The following is a 21,898-nucleotide window of genomic DNA, read 5'->3' as shown; positions in this document are numbered from 1 at the left end:
GGAAAAGGACACTGGGCTCATATTGGGGAATATCGCCGCGCTCGTGAGGAGATGGAAGCAGCGAGAGCCCAGGAGCGGTGGTATGAGGAGGCAGCAAGGAGACGTGGCTGGAAGCCGGAGAATCAAGCTCAAGACCGGAGATATGAAGGTACGCGGCTAGCACGGAAGCCCGTGAAGAAACCCCAAAAATTTCTTGGGGGGGGGCTAAGAGGTAGTGGGTCAAGGGCAGGTAGGAGACCTGCGCCCACTTCTCAGGCTAACCGTGGAGAGCGGGAGTACGGGCAGACACCGTGTTACGCAGTAGAGCGCACGGTGTCTCCTGTACGTGTTCATAGCCCGGTGCGGGTTATTCCACCTCCCCGCACTGGTAGGGCTAGATTGAGCATTGAGCCAAGTGCCATGAAGCCGGCTCTACATATCTGGCCACCAGTACGTCTCCTCGGGCCGGCATACATGGCACCAGCCTTACGCATGGTGTCCCCGGTTCGCCTACATAGCCCGGTGCGGGTTATTCCACCTCCCCGCACTGGTCGGGCGACGGGGAGCATTCAACCAGGTAAGGTTGGGCAGGCTCAATGCTCAAGGGAGCCAGTACGCTTGCACGGTCCGGTATTTCCGGCGCCACCTCCCCGCTCCAGCCCAGTACCACCAGTGCCTACACCACGCACCAGGCTTCCAGTGCGTTTCCAGAGCCCTGTTCCTCCTCCACGCACTCTTCCTATGGTGCGTGTCTCCAGCTCAGTGCTTCCAGTTCCGGCACCACGCACTAAGCCTCCTGTGCGTCTCCAGAGCCCTGTACGCACTGTTCCTTCTCCCCGTACTCGTCCTGATGTGCGTGCCCTCAGCCCGGTGCCACCAGTGCCGGTACCACACACCAGGCTTATAGTACGTTTTGAGAGTCCAGTGTGCCCTGTCCCTGCTCCCCGCACTAGCCTTGAAGTGCGTGTCTCCAGTCCGGTGCCTCCAGTTCCGGCACCACGCACCAGGCCTACAGTGCGTCTCATCCGGCCAGAGCCATCCGTCTCACCAGCGCCATCTGAGCCATCCGTCTCCCCAGCGCCATCTGAGCCATCTGTCTCCCCAGCGCCGTCTGAGCCATCCGTCTCCCCAGCGCCGTCTGAGCCATCCGTCTGCCCAGTGCCGTCTGAGCCATCCGTCTGTCCCGAGCCATTAGAGCCGCCCGTCTGTCCCGAGCCGTTAGAGCCGTTAGTCAGTCAGGAGCCGCTAGAGCCATTTGTCAGTCAGGATCTGCCAGAGCCGCCAACCAGACAGGATCTGCCAGAGCCGCCAACCAGACAGGATCTGCCAGAGCCGCCAACCAGACTGGATCTGCCAGAGCCGCCAACCAGACAGGATCTGCCAGAGCCGCCAGCCAGCCATGAGCGTCCAGAGCCGTCAGCCAGCCATGAGCGTCCAGAGCCGTCAGCCAGCCATGAGCGTCCAGAGCCGTCAGCCAGCCATGAGCGTCCAGAGCCGTCAGCCAGCCATGAGCGTCCAGAGCCGTCAGCCAGCCATGAGCGTCCAGAGCCGTCAGCCAGCCATGAGCGTCCAGAGCCGTCAGCCAGCCATGAGCGTCCCGACCTGAGCGTCCAGAGCCGTCAGCCAGCCATGAGCGTCCAGAGCCGTCAGCCAGTCATGAGCTGCCCCTCAGCCCAGAGTGGCCATTAATCCAGAACTGCCCCTCAGTCCAGAGCTGTCTCTCTGTCCGGAGCTGCCTTTCAGTCCGGAGTTGCCCCTCTATCCTGAGCTACCTCTCTATCCTGACCTACCTCTCTGTCTTGAGCTATCTCTCTATCCCGGTGCTGCCCCTTGTCACGGTGCTGCCTCTTATCGTAAGGTTACCATTAAAAGTAAGTGGGTGGAATAGGAGGGTGGTCAGTCGTAGGGGGAAACGTAAGCTGGGATTGACTATGGTGGGGTGGGGACCTCGCCCAGAGCCTGAGCCACCACCGTGGTCAGATGCCCACCCAGACCCTCCCCTAAACTTTGTGCTGGTGCGCCCGGAGTTCGCACCTTAAGGGGGGGGTTATGTCACGTTCCTGACCTGTTTTCTGTTAGTTTTTGTATGTGTTAGTTGGTCAGGACGTGAGTTTGGGTGGGCAGTCTATGTTTTCTGTTTCTATGTTGGTTTAAAGGGTGACCTGATATGGCTCTCAATTAGAGGCAGGTGGTTTTCATTTCCTCTGATTGAGAGTCATATTAAGGTAGGTGTTTTCACACTGTTTGTTGTGGGTGGTTGTCTCCTGTGTTAGTGTCTGTCTATGTTGCACCATACGGGACTGTTTCGGTTTGTTTGTTCATTTTGTTCGTTCGGTTTTTATGTAGTCATTTCCCTGTTCGTGCGTTCTTCGTGTTACATGTAAGTTCTTACGTCCAGGTTTGTCTACATTCGTTTTGTTATTTTGTTAGTTAATTCAAGTATAGTTCGTTTTTTGTCTTCGTTGTTTTGTCCTGTCTAAATAAATATCATGTCTAAGTATCACGCTGCGTCTTGGTTCAATCCATGCTCCTCCTCTTCGGATGAAGAGGAAGAGGAGAACCGTTACAGGTATGGTAATAACCCATCAGTATCCACTTCTCCGACGACTCACTAAAGATCTGTGTGTGCACTGTTGCCTGTTTTTGCTAGTTCAACTACTACTCAACATAGTTGAGTAGAAAGAGAAGCCAAGTCCTATGTCGCATATAGAGACACATTTAAATATCTCCTGAGAGGTTTAACAGAATTAACCAAAATGTTAAGAGTAGCTAGTACTTCCAAGTATTATACACAAGTGACATGACATCTGGCGCCGACAGAGATGGCCGCCTCGCTTCGCGTTCTTAGGAAACGATTCAGTATTTTGATGTATTATTTCTTACACTGTTACCCCAGGAAATCTTAAGTCTTATTACATACAGCCGGGAGGAACTATTGGATATAAGAGCAACGTCAACTTACCAACATTACAACCAGGAATACGACTTTCCTGAAGCGGATCCTCTGTTTGGTCCACCACCCAGGACAATGGATCGGATCCCAGCAGGCGACCCAAAACAACGGCGCCGCAGAAGGGGCAGATGGAGCGGTCTTCTGGTTAGGCGCCGTAGACGGGCACATCGCCCACAACTCCCGAGTATACTACTAGCCAATGTCCAGTCTCTTGACAACAAGGTAGAAAAAATCCGAGCAAGGGTTGCCTTCCAGAGAGGCATCAGAGATTGTAACATTCTCTGTTTCACGGAAACATGGCTCACTCGGGATATGTTGTCGGAGTCGGTACAGCCACCTGGTTTCTTCACGCATCGCGCCGACAGAAACAAACATCTGTCTGGTAAGAAGAAAGGGGGGGGGGGGGTGTATGCCTTATGATTAACGAGTTGTGGTGTGATCATAACAACATACAGGAACTCAAGTCCTTTTGTTCACCTGACCTAGAATTCCTTACAATCAAATGCCGACCGCATTATCTACAAAGATAATTCTCTTCGATTATAATCACAGTCGTGTACATCCCCCCCAAGCAGACACCTCGATGGCCCTGAAAGAACTTAATTGGACTCTATGTAAACTGGAAACTACATATCCCGAGGCTGCATTTACTGTAGCTGGGGATTTTAACAAGGCTAATCTGAAAACAAGGCTCCCTAAATTTTATCAGCATATCGAAAGCGCGACCCGGGCTGGAAAAATTCTGAATCATTGTTACTCTAACTTCCGCATACAAAGCCCTCCCTCGCCCTCCTTTCAGCAAATCTGACCACAACTCAATTTTGTTGCTCCCAGCCTATAAACAGAAACTAAAACAGGAAACGTCCGTGCTCAGGTCTGTTCAATGCTGGTCCGACCAATCTGATTCCACGCTTCAAGATTGCTTCGATCACGTAGACTGGGATATGTTTTCCGGATAGCGTCGAACAACAACATTGATATATACTCTGATTCGGTGAGCGAGTTTATTAGAAAGTGCATCGGTGATATTGTACCCACGGCGACAATTAAAACCTTCCCCAACCAGAAACTGGTTGGGGATTGATGTCAGCATTCGCTCAAAACTGAAAGCGCGAACCACTGCTTTTAATCAGGGCAAGGCGACCGGAAACATGACCAAATACAAACAGTGTAGCTATTCCCTCTGCAAGGCAATCAAACAAGCTAAGCGTCAGTATAGAGACAAAGTAGAGTCACAATTCAACGGCTCAGGCACAAGACGTATGTGGCAGGGTCTACAGTCAATCACGGACTACAAAAAGAAAAGTCCCGTCGCGGACCCCAATGTCTTGCTCCCAGACAAACTAAACAACTTCTTTGCTTGCTTTGAGGACAATACAGTGCCACCGACACGGCCCGCTACCAAAACCTGCAGACTCTCCTTCACCGCAGCCAACGTGAGTAAAACATTTAAACATGTTAACCCTCGCAAGGCTGCCGGCCCAGACGGCATCCCTAGCCACGTCCTCAAAGCATGCGCAGACCAGCTGGCTGGGTTGTTTACGGACATATTCAATCAATCCCTATCCCAGTCTGCTGTTCCCACATGCAGGGTCACCATTGTTCCTGTTCCCAAGAAAGCTAAGGTAACTGAGCTAAACGACTATCGCCCCGTAGCACTAACTTCCGTCATCATGAAGTGCTTTGAGAGATTAGTCAAGGATCATATCACCTCCACCCTACCTGACACCCTAGACCCACTCCAATAGGTCAACAGATGACGCAATCGCAATCACACTGCCCTAACCCATCTGGACAAGAGGAATACCTATGTAAGAATGCTGATCATCGACTAAAGCTCAGCATTTAAAACCATAGTACCCTCCAAACTCGTCATTAAGCTCGAAGACCCTGGGTCTCGACCCCGCCCTGTGCAACTGGGTCCTGGACTTTCTGATGGGCCGCCCCCAGGTGGTGAGGGTAGGAAACAACATCTCCACCCCGCTGATCCTCAACACTGGGGCCCCACAAGGTGGCGTTCTCAGCCATCTCCTGTACTCCCTGTTCACCCATGACTGCGTGGCCATGCAAGCCTCCAACTCAATCATCAAGTTTGCAGACGACACAACAGTAGTAGGCTTGATTACCAACAACGATGAGACGGCCTACAGGGAGGAGGTGAGGGCCCTCGGAGTGTGGTGTCAGGAAAATAACCTCAACGTCAACAAAACAAAGGAGATGATCGTGGACTTCAGGAAACAGCAGAGGGAGCACCCCCCTATCCACATCGACGGGACAGTAGTGGAGAAGGTGGAAAGTTTTAAGTTCCTCGGCGTACACATCACTGACAAACTGAAATGGTCCACCCACACAGACAGCGTGGTGAAGAAGGCGCAACAGCGCCTCTTCAACCTCAGGAGGCTGAAGAAATTTGGCTTGTCACCAAAAACACTCACAAACTTTTACAGATGCACAATCGAGAGCATCCTGTCGGGCTGTATCACCGCCTGGTACGGCAACTGCTCCGCCCACAACCTCTGGCTCTCCAGAGGGTAGTGCGGTCTGCACAACGCATCACTGGGGGCAAACTACCTGCCCTCCAGGACACCTACAGCACCCGATGTCACAGGAAGGCCAAAAAGATCATTAAGGACAACATCCACCCTAGTCATGGCCTGTTCACCCCGCTATCACCCAGAAGGTGAGGTCAGTACAGGTGCATCAAAGCTGGGACCGAGAGACTGAAAAACAGCTTCTATCTCAAGGCCATCAGACTGTTACACAGCCATCACTAACATTGAGTGGCTGCTGTCAACATACTGACTCAAATCTCTAGCCACTTTAATAATTGAAAATTGGATGTAATAAATGAGTCACTAATCACTTTAAACAATTCCACTTTATATAATGTTTACATACCCTACATTTCTCATATGTATATTCTGTACTCTATACCATCTACTGCATCTTGCCTGTGCCGTTCGGCCATCACTCATCCATATATTTATATGTACATATTCTTATTCATTCCTTTAAACTTGTGTGTTTCCTAGCCACCGTGCTTCTACACCTGCATTGCTTGCTGTTTGGGGTTTTAGGCTGGGTTTCTGTACAGCACTTCGAGATATTAGCTGATGTACGAAGGGCTATATAAAATAAACTTGATTTGATTTGTGTATAAGGTAGTTGTTGTGAAATTGTTAGATTACTTGCTAGATATTACTGCATGGTCGGAACTAGAAGCACAAGCATTTCGCTACACTTGCATTAACATCTGCTAACCATGTGTATGTGACCAATAACATTTGATTTGATATATTTGATGGTGATAAGATGGTTTGGAATCTTAAGACAGGAAGGGGAGTTTTTGAGATGAGTATGTACAAGGATGTATGTCGGTTGTGTAAGACAGGGCTAGCTCACTTGGCTAAGGCAGGTGCTAGGCAGATGTCAGGAAGTGAGCTATTTCTTTTGTTCAGGGCCAGCCGAACAACATGATTCAGACACTGTAAACAGCGTCCGGGACTAAATGTCTTAGAGGGTTTCCCATCATTCAAATAATTTTGCTTGTTGTCAATGGTGATGTGAAACAATGAAGGTTTGCAACACAGGCCACAATTAAGGAGGGAGAACGTTGAAATAGAGAGAGGGGGGAAGAGGGTGTGCGAGCGACTTCAACAATATGATTGAAGGAAGTTTCTATGCAACACGTACAAACACATGGACCCAAAAACACAAACTCAATTGTCTTCAATTTCTTTTTTTTACTTTGTTCCCGACATAGGGGACATGTTAAGGGCCTCGTCTCAATCCCATTACTCAACAACAAATAATTTGGCTATTTACGCCGGTCGCCCCCCCCCACCCAGTTCGACAAACCAACAGAGCTGCTAACAAGTATATACTGTAGCAATAGCAGCACACACTGACGTATTCATCTTTCTCATTTAGGAGGGGTCTCTATACACTGCTGAACGCGGCAGTTGGTTTTTTTGCATGTGTGTTTACCATGCGCAATTTGAAAAGCCATAAAGGCAAACAGGGTGAGCAAAAAGCAGTTTGTTTGTAAACGTGAAGAAATTCCAGGCCCCGAGCCAACACAACCCCTTAAAGCTGGGCCCCCCGCCTTCAGAGAGAGGGCTTAAAAAAACTGCAAACGCTCAGCAATGAAATTTAGCCCAGGCTAAATTATGGATCGGGGGGTTTTATTGCAATGCAGACTTTATTTTTCATTCCCTTCATAAATTATGTCAGCAATCACTTAAATATATGGAGGGACTAAACTGATGCATTGCAGCAGCCATTCGCTGGAGATGTGGCGAGTACTTTGGATATCTGGCTGGCTGGCGGTGCAGTAAGAGCCATCAAAGGCCACCTAGGACCAGGTCTATTTAGTAACATTTTCCAAAAACAGGTTACGACTACAAAAACAACAACTGTAAAGAGTACTCGATACACAGTAAGCCAATGCGTTAGTTTTAAATGTAGCCTATATACTGTATCTGTCCAATCACAAGTTCTTGTTCTTCTATTAGATCACAACCTAAATATACACGTTCTGTAACCATGACGTTAATAACCCTTTGTTAATATCACTTTCATGAAATCTGTTCCACACACACAGATATTTATTTCTGATGAAAGATCGTTTATATGGAGTAGTCGTGGCCTCACAACACACCTTATATGCCACAACAAACACCTTATGAGTGTAACGCACTCATGCACATACACTCTTGGCAGCCATGTTTGAATACCAACCACAACGTACTTCTACTTAGGGAGGCTCTGGAACTCTCCACGTCAGTCAAAGTGGTGAAATAAGATGTCATTAGAGTGGCCTAGACCCCAGTGATCTAGACAGGACACTGGACAGGACACTAGACAGGACACTGGACAGGACACTAGACAGGACACTAGACAGGACACTGGACAGGACACTAGACAGGACACTGGACAGGACACTAGACAGGACACTGGACAGGACACTGGACAGGACACTAGACAGGACACTAGACAGGACACTAGACAGGACACTAGACAGGACACTAGACAGGACACTGGACAGGACACTAGACAGGACACTAGACAGGACACTAGACAGGACACTAGACAGGACACTGGACAGGACACTAGACAGGACACTAGACAGGACACTGGACAGGACACTGGACAGGACACTAGACAGGACACTGGACAGGACACTAGACAGGACACTAGACAGGACACTAGACAGGACACTGGACAGGACACTGGACAGGACACTAGACAGGACACTAGACAGGACACTAGACAGGACACTAGACAGGACACTGGACAGGACACTGGACAGGACACTAGACAGGACACTGGACAGGACACTGGACAGGACACTGGACAGGACACTAGACAGGACACTAGACAGGACACTAGACAGGACACTAGACAGGACACTGGACAGGACACTAGACAGGACACTAGACAGGACACTAGACAGGACACTAGACAGGACACTGGACAGGACACTGGAAAAGGGAAAAGACACACAACTGCCTGATTGAACTTCGACCACATCCTTGTTTCCACTCGTTCAACTGCTTTTTTTTTGCTGCTCCCAAAACCCCTCTTGCGAATGATGCCTGTCGTGCGCGAAAATAAGGAAAATGCGATCCGAAGAAGTGATTACGCAGACGATTTACAATCTGTCATCATATTTCCCGACCGTAAGAGGCGAGATGGGGGAAAAAGCCCTCTGGTAGACCATAATGATACGTTGCTGCAGGTTGGTAGTCACATTTAGTTCGGTTCTTTGTTGGTCATTTAATTGGAAGGGGCAGGAAAAGCAATTTGGATCTCCGGCTTAAATGGCATAGGGCTAAGCATGGTCTTTTTAGCCCAGTGCAGGGAGGGCGGCCGGCCCTCAGTGCTGCTGTGAGGAGCTGTTTAACGCCATGACATCAGCTTTGGCACGCGCACGGGCATTTTTCCTTCAGGCTTGAGGCTTTTCTCATTTCCCTTGCTTGGAGTCAGACCGCCACAACACGAGCCCCAGATACTTCAGTGGCCTCTGGACATGCTCCTGCAACCGCTTCCCTCCTCCACTGGCTGTTGGCTGTGTGTGTGTTATGCCCATCCGATTCCCTGCCTTGTAATGGAAGTAACACCTGCCTAACACTCAATGCACACTTACAGACATTCAGACACACCCTTATGTACACACACACTACAGACTGTATTCATTGGGATTCTGTCGGTGTTCCTTTACATAGAAAATGTGGCCTCGCGGATTCTCATATTTGTCATGTGTCAGTTGTACGAAAAACTCTCTCCATTTCGTTTCATAACATTCAACAACATTTTTAGTTTCCATTCCAGTTTCAGTAAAACAAGTGTGCACAGAAATGTTTTCAGGATTGGATGAAGAAGCTAACTGGCAGCGCATACCAACGGGCTCAGGTCAAATCCACCTAGTATGCCGTCGCTTCCTACTTCAACAAAGCCGCTCAGTTCCAGTATCAAAAAGCCTTAATTAGGGGCTGGTTTGGTGGCTACCTGCTCCTGCAGTATATCAACGAGGCCAGGCGGCGTGGTTACTATCGAGCCGTCCCTGTGTCCTCAGCAGCCTGGGTCCATTCCCCCCCCACAAATGGCTCTGCATTACGCCAACACTTGCCCCAGCTCTCTTGCGATCGAACACACACACACACACACACACACACACACACACACACACACACACACACACACACACACACACACACACACACACACACACACACACACACACACACACACACACACACACACACACACACACAGCCAGTGATGTTATTGGCTCATGAAGAAGTTATTAGGCCAACGCCAAAAATATTGACTCCCCCTTTAAAAGAAAAATAGTCCCCACTGCATCCGAGGAAATGAAATAATATAGAAATCAAACAGCGTCACGCTCCGACCAGAAATAAAACATTTCATTTTCCAAGAATGTCAAAGAGGAAGTGTCTGCAGTGACAGCAGGCTGCCAAGAGAAATAAGGCCTGACCACAACCCACTTGAAACCTACAGTATTTAAGATTACAAGGCAGGGGGGTGATGCTAAAGTTCAGGATAGGGGAGAGGAGAGCGGTGGGGAGTGTGTGTGTTGGGGGGGTTATGGAGTTACGTGGGGGGGAAGGAGACGTGAATGGAAACATGCCGCACGACCATAAAGGAGAAGGAGAAGGGGTATGGCTTTTTGGCATGCAGTGATTGAGTCAAGGGATTCCGATTCCATAGAAAACATGGCTGAAAAATGGGACGGGTGCTCGTTTCAAGACCACACAGCGTTAGGTTCTCTCTATCGCCCCCCAGAATAACTTTCAAAGCAGGGGTGACTTGGCTGTTATGAAGTCCATCCCTAGATCATTACTACCACCATAACAACAATCGCTCTAATCCAGAACCTATAAAACATCTGTCATAGCTAACCCATGATGTGGACCAATCAGTTGAGATTATGAAACTCTTTCAGAAGGGTCACCCCCATCCTCACCTCTACACTGTTTAGCAAAGGCCCGTGTGGAATAGCACCTGTGTCGAGGCTCTGGGACGAGACGGCCGTGGCGTGTAAGGGGGAAAACAGGGCCTCAATTTTAAGGGCATATTTGTCCTCGCTGGTTAATCAGGCGAATGAAAGCGGCACATTCTCCCCAGCACTGGGAAGGAAGAGATGGCATATTTACTAAACATGCCCACACTGGAGCGACCTGGAGACCGCTCTCTATGGCTCTGTGTGTGTGTATTCTTGTGCACTACTCTGCCTATGAGTGTGTGTGTGTTTGTGTATGCGTGTGTGCTCACATGTTTACACAGTCCTGATCACACGGTAAGCAAAATTCACAACGTCCATGCCCATCCTCTACTCTAAAATTGCGTTAAATCGTATGGGTAACATGGTAGCCTCACAAGCCGTCTAATTACATTAAACGCTGCATAGATATCAGTCTGGTAGGGCTGAGAAGGCATGATTCTTAGCCCCGCCTTGTCCCATCACCGCTGCTTCCTCTGATGAACTATGACGGTGACGAACGCAAAGCTCCGTTGTTGACAGGCAGTTAACAGTAGGAAAACAACATGTAAAGTCATATTTACGAGGTGATAGCTAAATATAAAGCTTTACATGACAGTTAAAAAGTTGCAAAAATAGACTCTGCTCCCTATCATACATGCTCCATTCTATGCCATAGCATATAAATTACAAGAAGGTTCAATAACCTGGAGGCAATCAGAGGTTACTGTAGCAAGACGATCACTGTATTGAATCCGATGCAGTAGGCTAATCTCTATTTCTGTTAGTATCACGTTGACATACAGCACATTATGCATGTATGTACAGTACCAATCAAACGTTTGGACACACCTACTCATTCAAGGGTTTTTCTTTATTTTTACTATTTTCTACATTGTAGAATAATAGTGAAGACATCAAAACTATGAAATAGCAAATATGGAATCACTTTTAACAAGGCACACCTGTTAATTGAAATGCATTCCAGGTGACTACCTCATGAAGCTGGTTGAGAGAATGCAAAGAGTTTGCAAAGCTGTCATCAAGGCACATAGTGGCTACGTTGAAGAATCTCTGGATGACCAACCTCAAAGAATCTCTGGATGACCAACCTCTGGATGATCCACTGGAGTCATGGAAACCTTAATGTTGAGAGATGTTTGATATTGTGTCTAGGAGTAGGGGGAATGCGGCTATTCGGCCCTTGATAAAGACATTTGATCCCAATTGTTCTGGCCAGTACAGCTGAATAAGAGTATGGCTAAAAGGCATAGACATAAGGGTACAATTACATTTTGAATGGGAACATGTTGGCACCCAGAGACACAAACATTTTCAAAGCAATGGCTAAGTGGAACACCCTTCAAAAGTAAGAGTAAGACAACAGTATCACCAATATTCTCACAATCCCAATAGAGTAATTCCTCATGAAACCAGGACAAGGAAAATACCATGATTTTAGGGAATTTCACAAAATGTAATGGCCCTTTGGAGGAAGGACTCTTGACATACACTGAGTGTATAAAACATTAAGGACACCTGCTCTTTCCATGACATAGAGTGACCAGGTGAATCCAGGTGAAAGCTATGATCCCTTATTGATGTCACTTGTTAAATCCACTTCAATCAGTGTAGATGAAGGGGAGGAGACGGGTTAAAGCAGGATTTTTAAGGCAAAGGAGTGGCCAATCCACAGCCATTTGCGAGGTGTTAAACGAGAGATTGGCCTTCCTGTTGGGCTGCTCAGTGCAGCGTTTAACTACAGACACCTGACCTCTCGGCCTGTGTGGGCCTCTGAAACAGGCACACCTCCTCCCGACAGTGGCCTATGCGGCCTAAGGCCAGGGTAAGGAGAGGAAGATCCGGGGGACAACTCAATAAACTTTTTTTTACAGGTTCCTGGAGTTTCTATTGCTGAAGCGCTGGTCTTCTTTTTTCCTTCTTTTTTCTCTCTTTCTCAATCTCTCTCTCACTCACTGTAGTTTGCCTCCTCTCCCATCCAAAAGGCCCTAGGACTTTTTTTTTTTACTGGTTCCTTAATGCTGGAGGGGTAAACATCCTTCTCTATCCTTCCTGCTCTCCCTCCGCCCTTTCCCTCCCTCCTGCCTCTACACCCAAGCCAAGAGAAACATTACAATGAGTACACTTGAGTGGTTCATATTTCCCAGGAAAAATGTAATTTGTGCCACGCGTGTACTTGGACCTAGACCACAGCAAGGTCTTTATATATAAATGCAAAAAGGCAGAGCTGGAAGTCTTTCCTTTTCATACATCTCCCATTTTGACAGCCAGGACTCTGAAAGGCTGCTCACTTGAAAAGGTAAAAGATGACTTTATAACAAAAATTAGAGAGGTAAACAGCTATTCGTTCCAGAGACAATCTGACATACTTGCCTGGGTAGTAAACTGAATATTATATGCACATATTTTTTGGCAATCTCTTCCTGCTTCCTATGGTAGGAAAATGTCAAAACAATAGTGGTTCGCTGTGGCAAAATTATACTGTGCATTTAAAAGCTCACAGATTTATAAAACTCACCTATGTTTTGGCCTCGAACAAACGCAACATATGCATATTTTCTTGATCAACATTGTGATTTAATCTATCAATCTCTGATCAGCAGAGGCCAGACGTACACTTGTGTCATTGAGTCTTTACATTGAATCTTAATGCTATTAAAATAGCAACAGCTTTGTTGATGCATTCTTCTGGGTGTCCTTGATAATAAAAAATCTTTGCAACAACAAATATGGGGTCATAAATCTTTGGCGGGGAACAGGGCAGAAGAACAACCACAACAGGTGTTAAGAGGAAGCCATTTATCTTCCTGCTTGGAAAACAAAATATATTATGGTGTTTTTTGTGGTTTTCTTTCTCCCCCTCCATAACATCAATGTTATTTCAAAGTCTTTCTACCTACAGATTGACAGAGTATACGAGGCATTTTGATATTTCGAAGCCATACATTGGTTTTGGATGGCTGGTAATGTTAAGCAATCTTTACCGTTTCCTCAAATAAATCTAAATCAAATGAAATCAAATGTTATTGGTCACACACACATGGTTAGCAGATGTTAATGCGAGTGTAGTGAAATGCTTGTGCTTCTAGGTCCGACCGTGCAGTAATATCTAACAAGTAATCTTACAATTTCACTTGTTGGCAGCAGCCACTCAATGTTAGTCATGGCTGTTTAACAGTCTGATGGCCTTGAGATAGAAGCTGTTTTTCAGTCTCTCGGTCCCAGCTTTGATGCACCTGTACTGACCTCGCCTTCTGGATGATAGCGGGGTGAACAGGCAGTGGCTCGGGTGGTTGTTGTCCTTGATGATCTTTTTGGCCTTCCTGTGACATCGGGTGGTGTAGGTGTCCTGAAGAGCAGGTAGTTTGCCCCCGGTGATGCGTTGTGCAGACCGCACTACTCTCTGGAGAGCCTTCCGGTTGTGGGCTCAGCAGTTGCCGTACCAGGCGGTGATACAGCCCGACAGGATGCTCTCGATTGTGCATCTGTAAAAGTTTGTGAGTGTTTTTGGTGACAAACCAAATTTCTTCAGCCTCCTGAGGTTGAAGAGGCGGGGTTGCGCCTTCTTCACCACGCTGTCTGTGTGGGTGTACCATTTCAGTTTGTCCGTGATGTGTACGCCGAGGAACTTAAAACTTTCCATCTTCTCCACTACTGTCCCGTCGATGTGGATAGGGGGGTGCTCCCTCTGCTGTTTCCTGAAGTCCACGATCATCTCCTTTGCTTTGTTGACGTTGAGTGTGAGGTTATTTTCCTGACACCACACTCCGAGGGCCCTCACTTCCTCCCTGTAGGCCATCTCGTCGTTGTTGGTAATCAAGCCATCTGGGGGCGGCCCGTTTGGAGGGTACTATGGTGTTAAATGCCGAGCTGTAATCGATGAACAGCATTCTTACATATTCCTCTTGTCCAGATGGGTTAGGGCAGAGTGCAGTGTGATTGCGTCGTCTGTGGACCTATTGGGGCGGTAAGCAAATTGGAGTGGATCTAGGGTGTCAGGTAGGGTGGAGGTGATATGATCCTTGACTAGTCTCTCAAAGCACTTCATGATGATGGAAGTGAGTGCTACGGGACAATAGTCGTTTAGCTCAGTTACCTTAGCTTTCTTGGGAACAGGAACAATGGTGGCCCTCTTGAAGCATGTGGGAACAGCAGTCTGGGATAGAGATAGGGATGCCGTCTGGGCCGGCAGCCCTGCGAGGGTTAACACATTTAATTGTTTTACTCACGTTGGCTGCGGTGAAGGAGAGCCCGTAGGTTTTGGTAGCGGGCCGTGTCAGTGGCACTGTACTGTCCTCAAAGCGAGCAAAGAAGTTGTTTAGTTTGTCTGGGAGCAAGACACCGGGGTCCGCGACGGGGCTGGTTTTCCTTTTGTAATCCGTGATTGACTATAGACCCTGCCACATACATCTCGTGTCTGAGCCGTTGAATTATGACTCTACTTTGTCTCTATACTGACGCTTAGCTTGTTTGATTGCCTTGGAGGGAATAGCTACACTGTTTGTATTTGGACATGTTTCCGGTCGCCTTGCCATGATGAAAAGCAGTGGTTCGCGCTTTCAGTTTTGCGCAAATGCTGCCATCAATCCACGGTTTCTGGTTGGGGAATGTTTTAATTGTCACCATGGGTACAATATCGCCGATGCACTTGCTAATAAACTCGCTCACTGAATCAGCGTATACATCAATGTTGTTGTCTGAGGCTATCCGGAACATATCCCATGGAATCAGATTGGTCGGACCAGCGTTGAACAGACCCGAGCACGGGCGTTTCCTGTTTTAGTTTCTGTCTATAGGCTGGGAGCAACAAAATGGAGTCGTGGTCAGATTTGCCGAAAGGAGGGCGAGGGAGGGCTTTGTATGCATTGCGGAAGTTAGAGTGGCAATGATCCAGAATTTTGCCAGCCCGGGTCGCGCATTCGATATGCTGATAAAATTTAGGGAGCCTTGTTTTCAGATTAGCCTTCTTAAAATCCCCAGCTACAATAAATGCACCCTCAGGATGTGTGGTTTCCAGTTTACATAGAGGCTAATGAAGTTCTTTCAGGACCGTTGAGGTTTCTGCTTGGGGGGGATGTACACGGCTGTGATTATAATCGAAAAGAATTCTCTTGGTAGATAATGCCGTCGGCATTTGATTGTCAGCAATTCTAGGTCAGGTGAACAAAAGGACTTGAGTTCCTGTATGTTGTTATGATCACACCACAACTCGTTAATCATAAAGCATACACACCCCCCCCCCCCCCCCCCCCCCCCCCCCCCCCCCCCCCTTCTTCTTACCAGAGAGATGTTTGTTTCTGTCGGTGCGATGAGTGAAGAAACCGGGTGGCTGTACCGACTCTGATAACATGTCCTGAGTGAGCCATGTTTCCGTGAAACAGAGAATGTTACAATCTCTGATGTCTCTCTGGAAGGCAACCCTTGCTTGGACTTCGTCTACCTTGTTGTCAAGAGACTGGACATTGGCGAGTAGTATGCTCTGCCCCTTCTGCGGCGCCGTTGTTTTGGGTCGCCTACTGGGATCCGATCCATTGTCCTGGGTGGTGGTCCAAACAGAGGTCCGCTTCGGGACAGTCGTATTCCTGATCGTAATGTTGGCAAGTTGACGTTGCTCTTATATCCAATAGTTCTTCCCGGCTGTATATATTAAGACTTAAGATTTCCTGGGGTAACAATGTAAGAAATAATACATCGGCGCCATTCTGATGTCGGCGCCATCAGAACGTCCACAACACATGGTGGATATTTTGACAGCAGGGGATTTCGTGGATAAATTACCTTCTGTAAACAGTTAAACTATGAAATGTGGATCCACCTAATCAACCACAATGTCCCCACAGTAGGCCTATATGATGTCCCCACAATGTCCCCATACTGGGCCTGTATGATGTCCCCACAATGTCTCCATACTGGGCCTGTATGATGTCCCCACAATGTCCCCATACTGGGCCTGTATGATGTCCCCACAATGTCCCCATACTGGGCCTGTATGATGTCCCCACAATGTCCCCATACTGGGCCTGTATGATGTCCCCACAATATCTCCATACTGGGCCTATATGATGTCCCCACAATGTCTCCATACTGGGCCTATATGATGTCCCCACAATGTCTCCATACTGGGCCTATATGATGTCCCCACAATGTCTCCATACTGGGCCTGTATGATGTCCCCACAATGTCTCCATACTGGGCCTGTATGATGTCCCCACAATGTCTCCATACTGGGCCTGTATGATGTCCCCACAATGTCCCCATACTGGGCCTGTATGATGTCCCCACAATGTCTCCATACTGGGCCTATATGATGTCCCCACAATGTCTCCATACTGGGCCTATATGATGTCCCCACAATGTCTCCATACTGGGCCTGTATGATGTCCCCACAATGTCTCCATACTGGGCCTGTATGATGTCCCCACAATGTCCCCATACTGGGCCTGTATGATGTCCCCACAATGACTCCATACTGGGCCTATATGATGTCCCCACAATGTCTCCATACTGGGCCTATATGATGTCCCCACAATGTCTCCATACTGGGCCTATATGATGTCCCCACAATGTCTCCATACTGGGCCTATATGATGTCCCCACAATGTCTCCATACTGGGCCTATATGATGTCCCCACAATGTCCCCATACTGGGCCTGTATGATGTTCACACAATGTCCCCATACTGGGCCTATGTGATGTCCCCACAATGTCCCCATACTGGGCCTATATGATATCCACACAATGTACCTCTGCCCATTTATGAGTAAACCAAGTTCACAGAGTCCTCCGGAAAACTGATAGCCCCTTATTGACATGCGTCCTCTCCGTGACACCCGTGCAATCTTCCGCAGGCTAACTGGGGAAACAATGCTGACTCCTAGTAAAGAAGCGTCCTCTATCAAAGCTAAATGAGCCAACAGGTCTCCACCAGGCTGAAGGAGCTGGCCTCTCTCTGACTCGGGACATGTGATGGAGTACATAAATCCTCGGGTTCTTCCTGTCAGGGCTTGATCATAAAAAAGAGAAAAAGAAACGCGTCATCGTTCCCTCCGGACTAGCAGCAATCCCTCTTTATGACAACACAATGCAATTACAGTATCGAATGTTACTTTGTTGGACGGCTGAAGGCGGATGGTGAAGGCAGGAGCAGTGCTGATGGACGGGTATGGTGGTGGGGGGTAGTGGGGTGTAAACTTGGGGAAAACAGATGTCACTCTGGGCAGGAACCTGCCGGGTGGAAGACGTGATTTTAACAAGGCTTCTGGCTCGGAGCTGACATGACAACAACTGCCAGTCTTGTCACTCTACCAGTCCATTCAACCTAACCGTATAAGAAACACAAAATTAGGCAACACTTCACATTAATGACACGGTTGCAACTTTATGTGAAGTGTAAGCCAAAATCATATTCTCTCCTCACAAAGTCCGATAACTAACGCAAGACTCAATGCTTAGTAATGTCCTTGCTCATTCTCTTAAGAGTTCCTAGTACTTCAGTTGGCAGAGAGAGGAGAGAGAGGGAGAAGGCTGTGTGTGAGCGAGAGAAATATGACTCGGCAAACCGGCCTCCAATTTCAATAAGAGCCCGGACGATTTACAAGGGCCCCTCATCGAGCTTGTTCCCCTGAAGCGTGGGCTTGATACACGACCGATGCCCATCCGCCATGGCACGCCTCACCGCCCTCTGCAGAAATCCCGCCGTGCCAAGACAAATACGCCCGCTCAGTAGCATATCAAACAGATGCATAGCACCACGGCAGACTTTTATGGCCTGCCATGCCAGGAGTATTCACGTTCACATACCCTCAGGAGAGCTATAGTATATTTAGTTTAGACAAGATGCCTTTAAGCACTCCATTCCACCTATATATCCCACCTTACAGCCACCAAAAGACACTGGACCACAAGAGCTACTTATTTTACAAGCCGTTTCATCGAATTACTACATCTAACGATTTGCTATATTAATGTTTGTTCATGTTATTTATCTTATTAAGTTAGAGCATTGAGGAGCATGAAAATGGCTTCCAAATGTCCCCTGACATACAAAGTTACTACAAAAGCGCTGGCAACAATAAAGTGTGTAACAGCTCACAGACCATTGACTTTAAGCTTGTGCATGTTGTGCGAAGCAGCACATACTTCTGGGGGGGGGTTTGTGGGTTACCGAGAGTGAACCTGCAAACAGAGATAGCAAACTTTCCACTGGGAGGTGAAAGCTCTATCCCAAACACCCCGATGTAAAACGCAACACCTGATACCAAGGGATCGGTTTCTAGTACATACCTTCTCCAGGTGCCTGCTCTAAGCTGCTTTTGGGTGGGGGAACTATGGAGGGAAGGAGGGTGGGGGTACATGTTTTCAACAGATCTCTACAAATCCCTAAAAGGTAATGTAAGAGAAGCAAATTCCTCGACAGCTGTGTTCCTCTGATCAGATCTCCAGGAGAATAGCCAGAGAAAAAGTTAGTGGCCAAAAGGTCCTAGACACAGAATTGACAAATCCTCTTCATAATACCCATGTGGCCGGCCTTGCAACCACATTTTGATCGACTGTAACATTTTGGACAACCGGAGTTGATTTTATAGCCACTGAAGGATGTGTCATCATTAAACCACAAAAAGCATGAAAAACATCTTGACAGGTAGGGCTTGTCAGGGCTTCAACGGCACCGCACTGTTTCTCTGTCAAGACAACGTGATTCACACCCCAGCCCAAAGAGACAAGTCTGTCACACAATGGAGTGTTTGTGTGCTCGCTGCGAGTCCGCCAGCTGTGAGATCACGAGGGCCTTGACACAGCACAGACATAAAACAGACAGTGGAAGGCGAACAACATCTCCTTGCGAACGCTGGCCACCTCTCACTTATTTCCTGTAATCGTTAAAAGGTAGGCTTAAAACAATAACAATGAGGAGAGAGAGAGTCCTTCACCTCAATATTTTTTTTCCCACGTTGAACTTGACTTTACGGTCTCCGTGTTGAGTGTGCCACGACAGGGTTGGGTTTGTCTTAGCCGATTTTTATTTGACAGTCCGGCTCTTGCCAGGGTGGCCAACCATGAATCAGGTAGCATGCCTTCGATAAATCTCACTTGAAGGAATTGATTCAAACCTGGACTAAAATCCTCGATCATTTGTCCAATAGAAAACAAGTTGCCGCCATTCATGACTAAATGGTAGAATTGTTCCTGGACTTGTCCTTTATATTTGTTATAAAAACACGTACTGTCACTAGTGCTGATATTCTTACATTCAATATCACATTCTCAATACTAATCACAATGGGTGAAATCCTAACTTGAAATCTGCTTATGTGTAACTTAGATATTCACGTAAACTACGCATTGATGTCAATGGGAGATTAGCCCCAGAATTGTTATTACATTACAATGTGTATTACATCCTGCATCTTCTATGTATTCTACCATAAAAGTACTATTATAGAGTACGTGTTGTTTATTTGCAACCATAATCAGTACTGTTTGTCTCACCTCTGCTCCGGAGTACTTTTCCGTTCGGGTCACCAGGTCATCCAGACACATGTCCTGGTCCACTGGCATGCTGCGGAGCTGCAGCGTGAAGATTTCCCGTCGCGTGGGGCCGTCCGGTAGAGGGACGTACACTATCCGGTCCAGTCGACCCGGACGCATCAGGGCCTAGGCAACAGAAGTGAGGGAAATGAGCTGTTAGTCATGTGTGTGTGATTGTCTCTGCTGCTGGGTGACAAACATCCCTTTGAGGATGGAGTCTTCATCAATCAATCAATCAATAAATACATCTTTCCACCTATCCTTCTCTCTTACTCCCTCCATCCATCTCTCTTGTTAGGAACCTGAGACTAGAAGAATTCCATGCACTGATTGCAGGTGTGGTAAACTTGCCCTGAAGCAAGGCCTGATTTGCACAATTTACCTCAGTTCATATCAAGCGTGAAGATTATTATTCCAAATGGAGGCCATGTGCAGTCTCAGGAGGACCATATTCAATCAAAGTCCACACCATACGCTGGTTTCCAAGGTACAGAAAAACAACACTGGATGAAAAAAATGCACATTTGAACTATTGTTTACCATGTGAAACAGAAGAAAGAAAATCGCAACTGAATATTAGTTCTAACACGTTGTCTTGCAGTAGAGGTAAGAATACTGTTTTGGTTTATCTCTGAGAAAGAAAAGATGAAGGGAACTATTCTGAACTAGTTTGTTAGGAAGGCATTTAGTCCTTCAATATTGACTGAAGGCCGTCATTGCTCTTGGAAAGGAAGTCAACATGGCTAAACACAGCAGGATCATCAGTCGCAGGGGCAAACAGAATAACTTCCCTCCCCACAACCTAGTGCACGGGTGGGTGGGGAACTAGATTTAGCCGCGGGTCGACTTTTGTTTGGAGCGAATAGTCGGCGCTGGAAAATAATTATAATAATTTGTACACTGTAAATTGACCACCACTAATCCTAAACAGAGATTGTATTTGAAAATAACAAACATTTCATATCTTGATTACATTGTGACACGAAACTCAAAGCTAAATTCCAATTATTTTACCAAAAACTAAAATCCGAAAAAAAAATATATAAAAAATATGTTGCCGACCCCTGGCCTAGTGCATCCCAACGACCCAAAAATATCCCTCCAACCACTGCGGTCTCTCTTCCCTGATGGCATAGAGGGACAGCTGGCTGCTCAGCACAGACAGACAGACGGGCCTGCAGAGGTGGAAGTAATGTCTGTGCCTCTGGTGAGCAGTGGCCTAGCCCACCGCCTTTCAACTTGTTGTTTACATCCTCGTCACATCCCCTGCTATAACCTTCTGGATATACAAAGGACTTTCAAGCCCAGAGACTTCCTTCCTATATGTACATATTTAAAATCTGTCTGCGCTTCCCTGTGCGGAATGTTTGCAAATGGGGGGAAAAAATTTACGTAACCATAACAGTCTGGCTAACAAATTAACGATGTATCACGAGAGGATCATTTTTTTGTTGTCCAGATTCCTCCACTTGGATCCGCCCTGCTATGCGCTAACAACATGAATAGGAGGACAACAATGTCACTGTGATTAGGATGGGGAGATGAATAGGCCCCAGGGCCACTGCCAAAGGAAAATAATAAAGGTCCATGCTGGCTAGGGGACAGAGTAGCTTGACAACGTGTGTCTGGAACAAAAACACGTGAGGCTCTCTCTTCTTTGTCATCTCTCTTCCCACGAGGGGGACAGAGGGGGGCCTGTGGTTGATTGTCGCCGAAGTGCGTACTCCGCTCCACTGTGGACGTGCCAGGGACACTTCCGGAGTTGCTCTCCCTGGAAGTATGTGGCGGCCGCATGCCAGCGCAAACTTGCCGACCCCTCACACACACACACAGGCAGACAGACACACAACCTACAGGGCCTCCACAATACAACTACCCTAACAGGGCACACCGGGAAGAACTGAGTGTTAAGA

At 47.5% G+C, this 21,898-nt stretch overlaps 1 protein-coding gene across 1 annotated transcript in view; it reads right to left on the bottom strand.

The window, feature by feature from the left end:
* Window positions 1-21,898, bottom strand: part of spata5 (spermatogenesis associated 5) — a 127,544-nt gene that overhangs the window by 3,710 nt on the left and 101,936 nt on the right. Inside the window, exon 16 of the mRNA XM_039012098.1 lies at window positions 19,947-20,111. Coding sequence (XP_038868026.1) covers window positions 19,947-20,111 — 165 coding nt within the window. The remainder of the gene's footprint in view (window positions 1-19,946; window positions 20,112-21,898) is intronic.

This window comes from Salvelinus namaycush, chromosome 17, assembly GCF_016432855.1.
Source record: "Salvelinus namaycush isolate Seneca chromosome 17, SaNama_1.0, whole genome shotgun sequence".
Lineage (NCBI taxonomy): Eukaryota > Metazoa > Chordata > Actinopteri > Salmoniformes > Salmonidae > Salvelinus > Salvelinus namaycush.
Note: the sequence above shows the minus strand (reverse complement) of the source record. Positions and strands in the feature narration are given on the sequence as shown.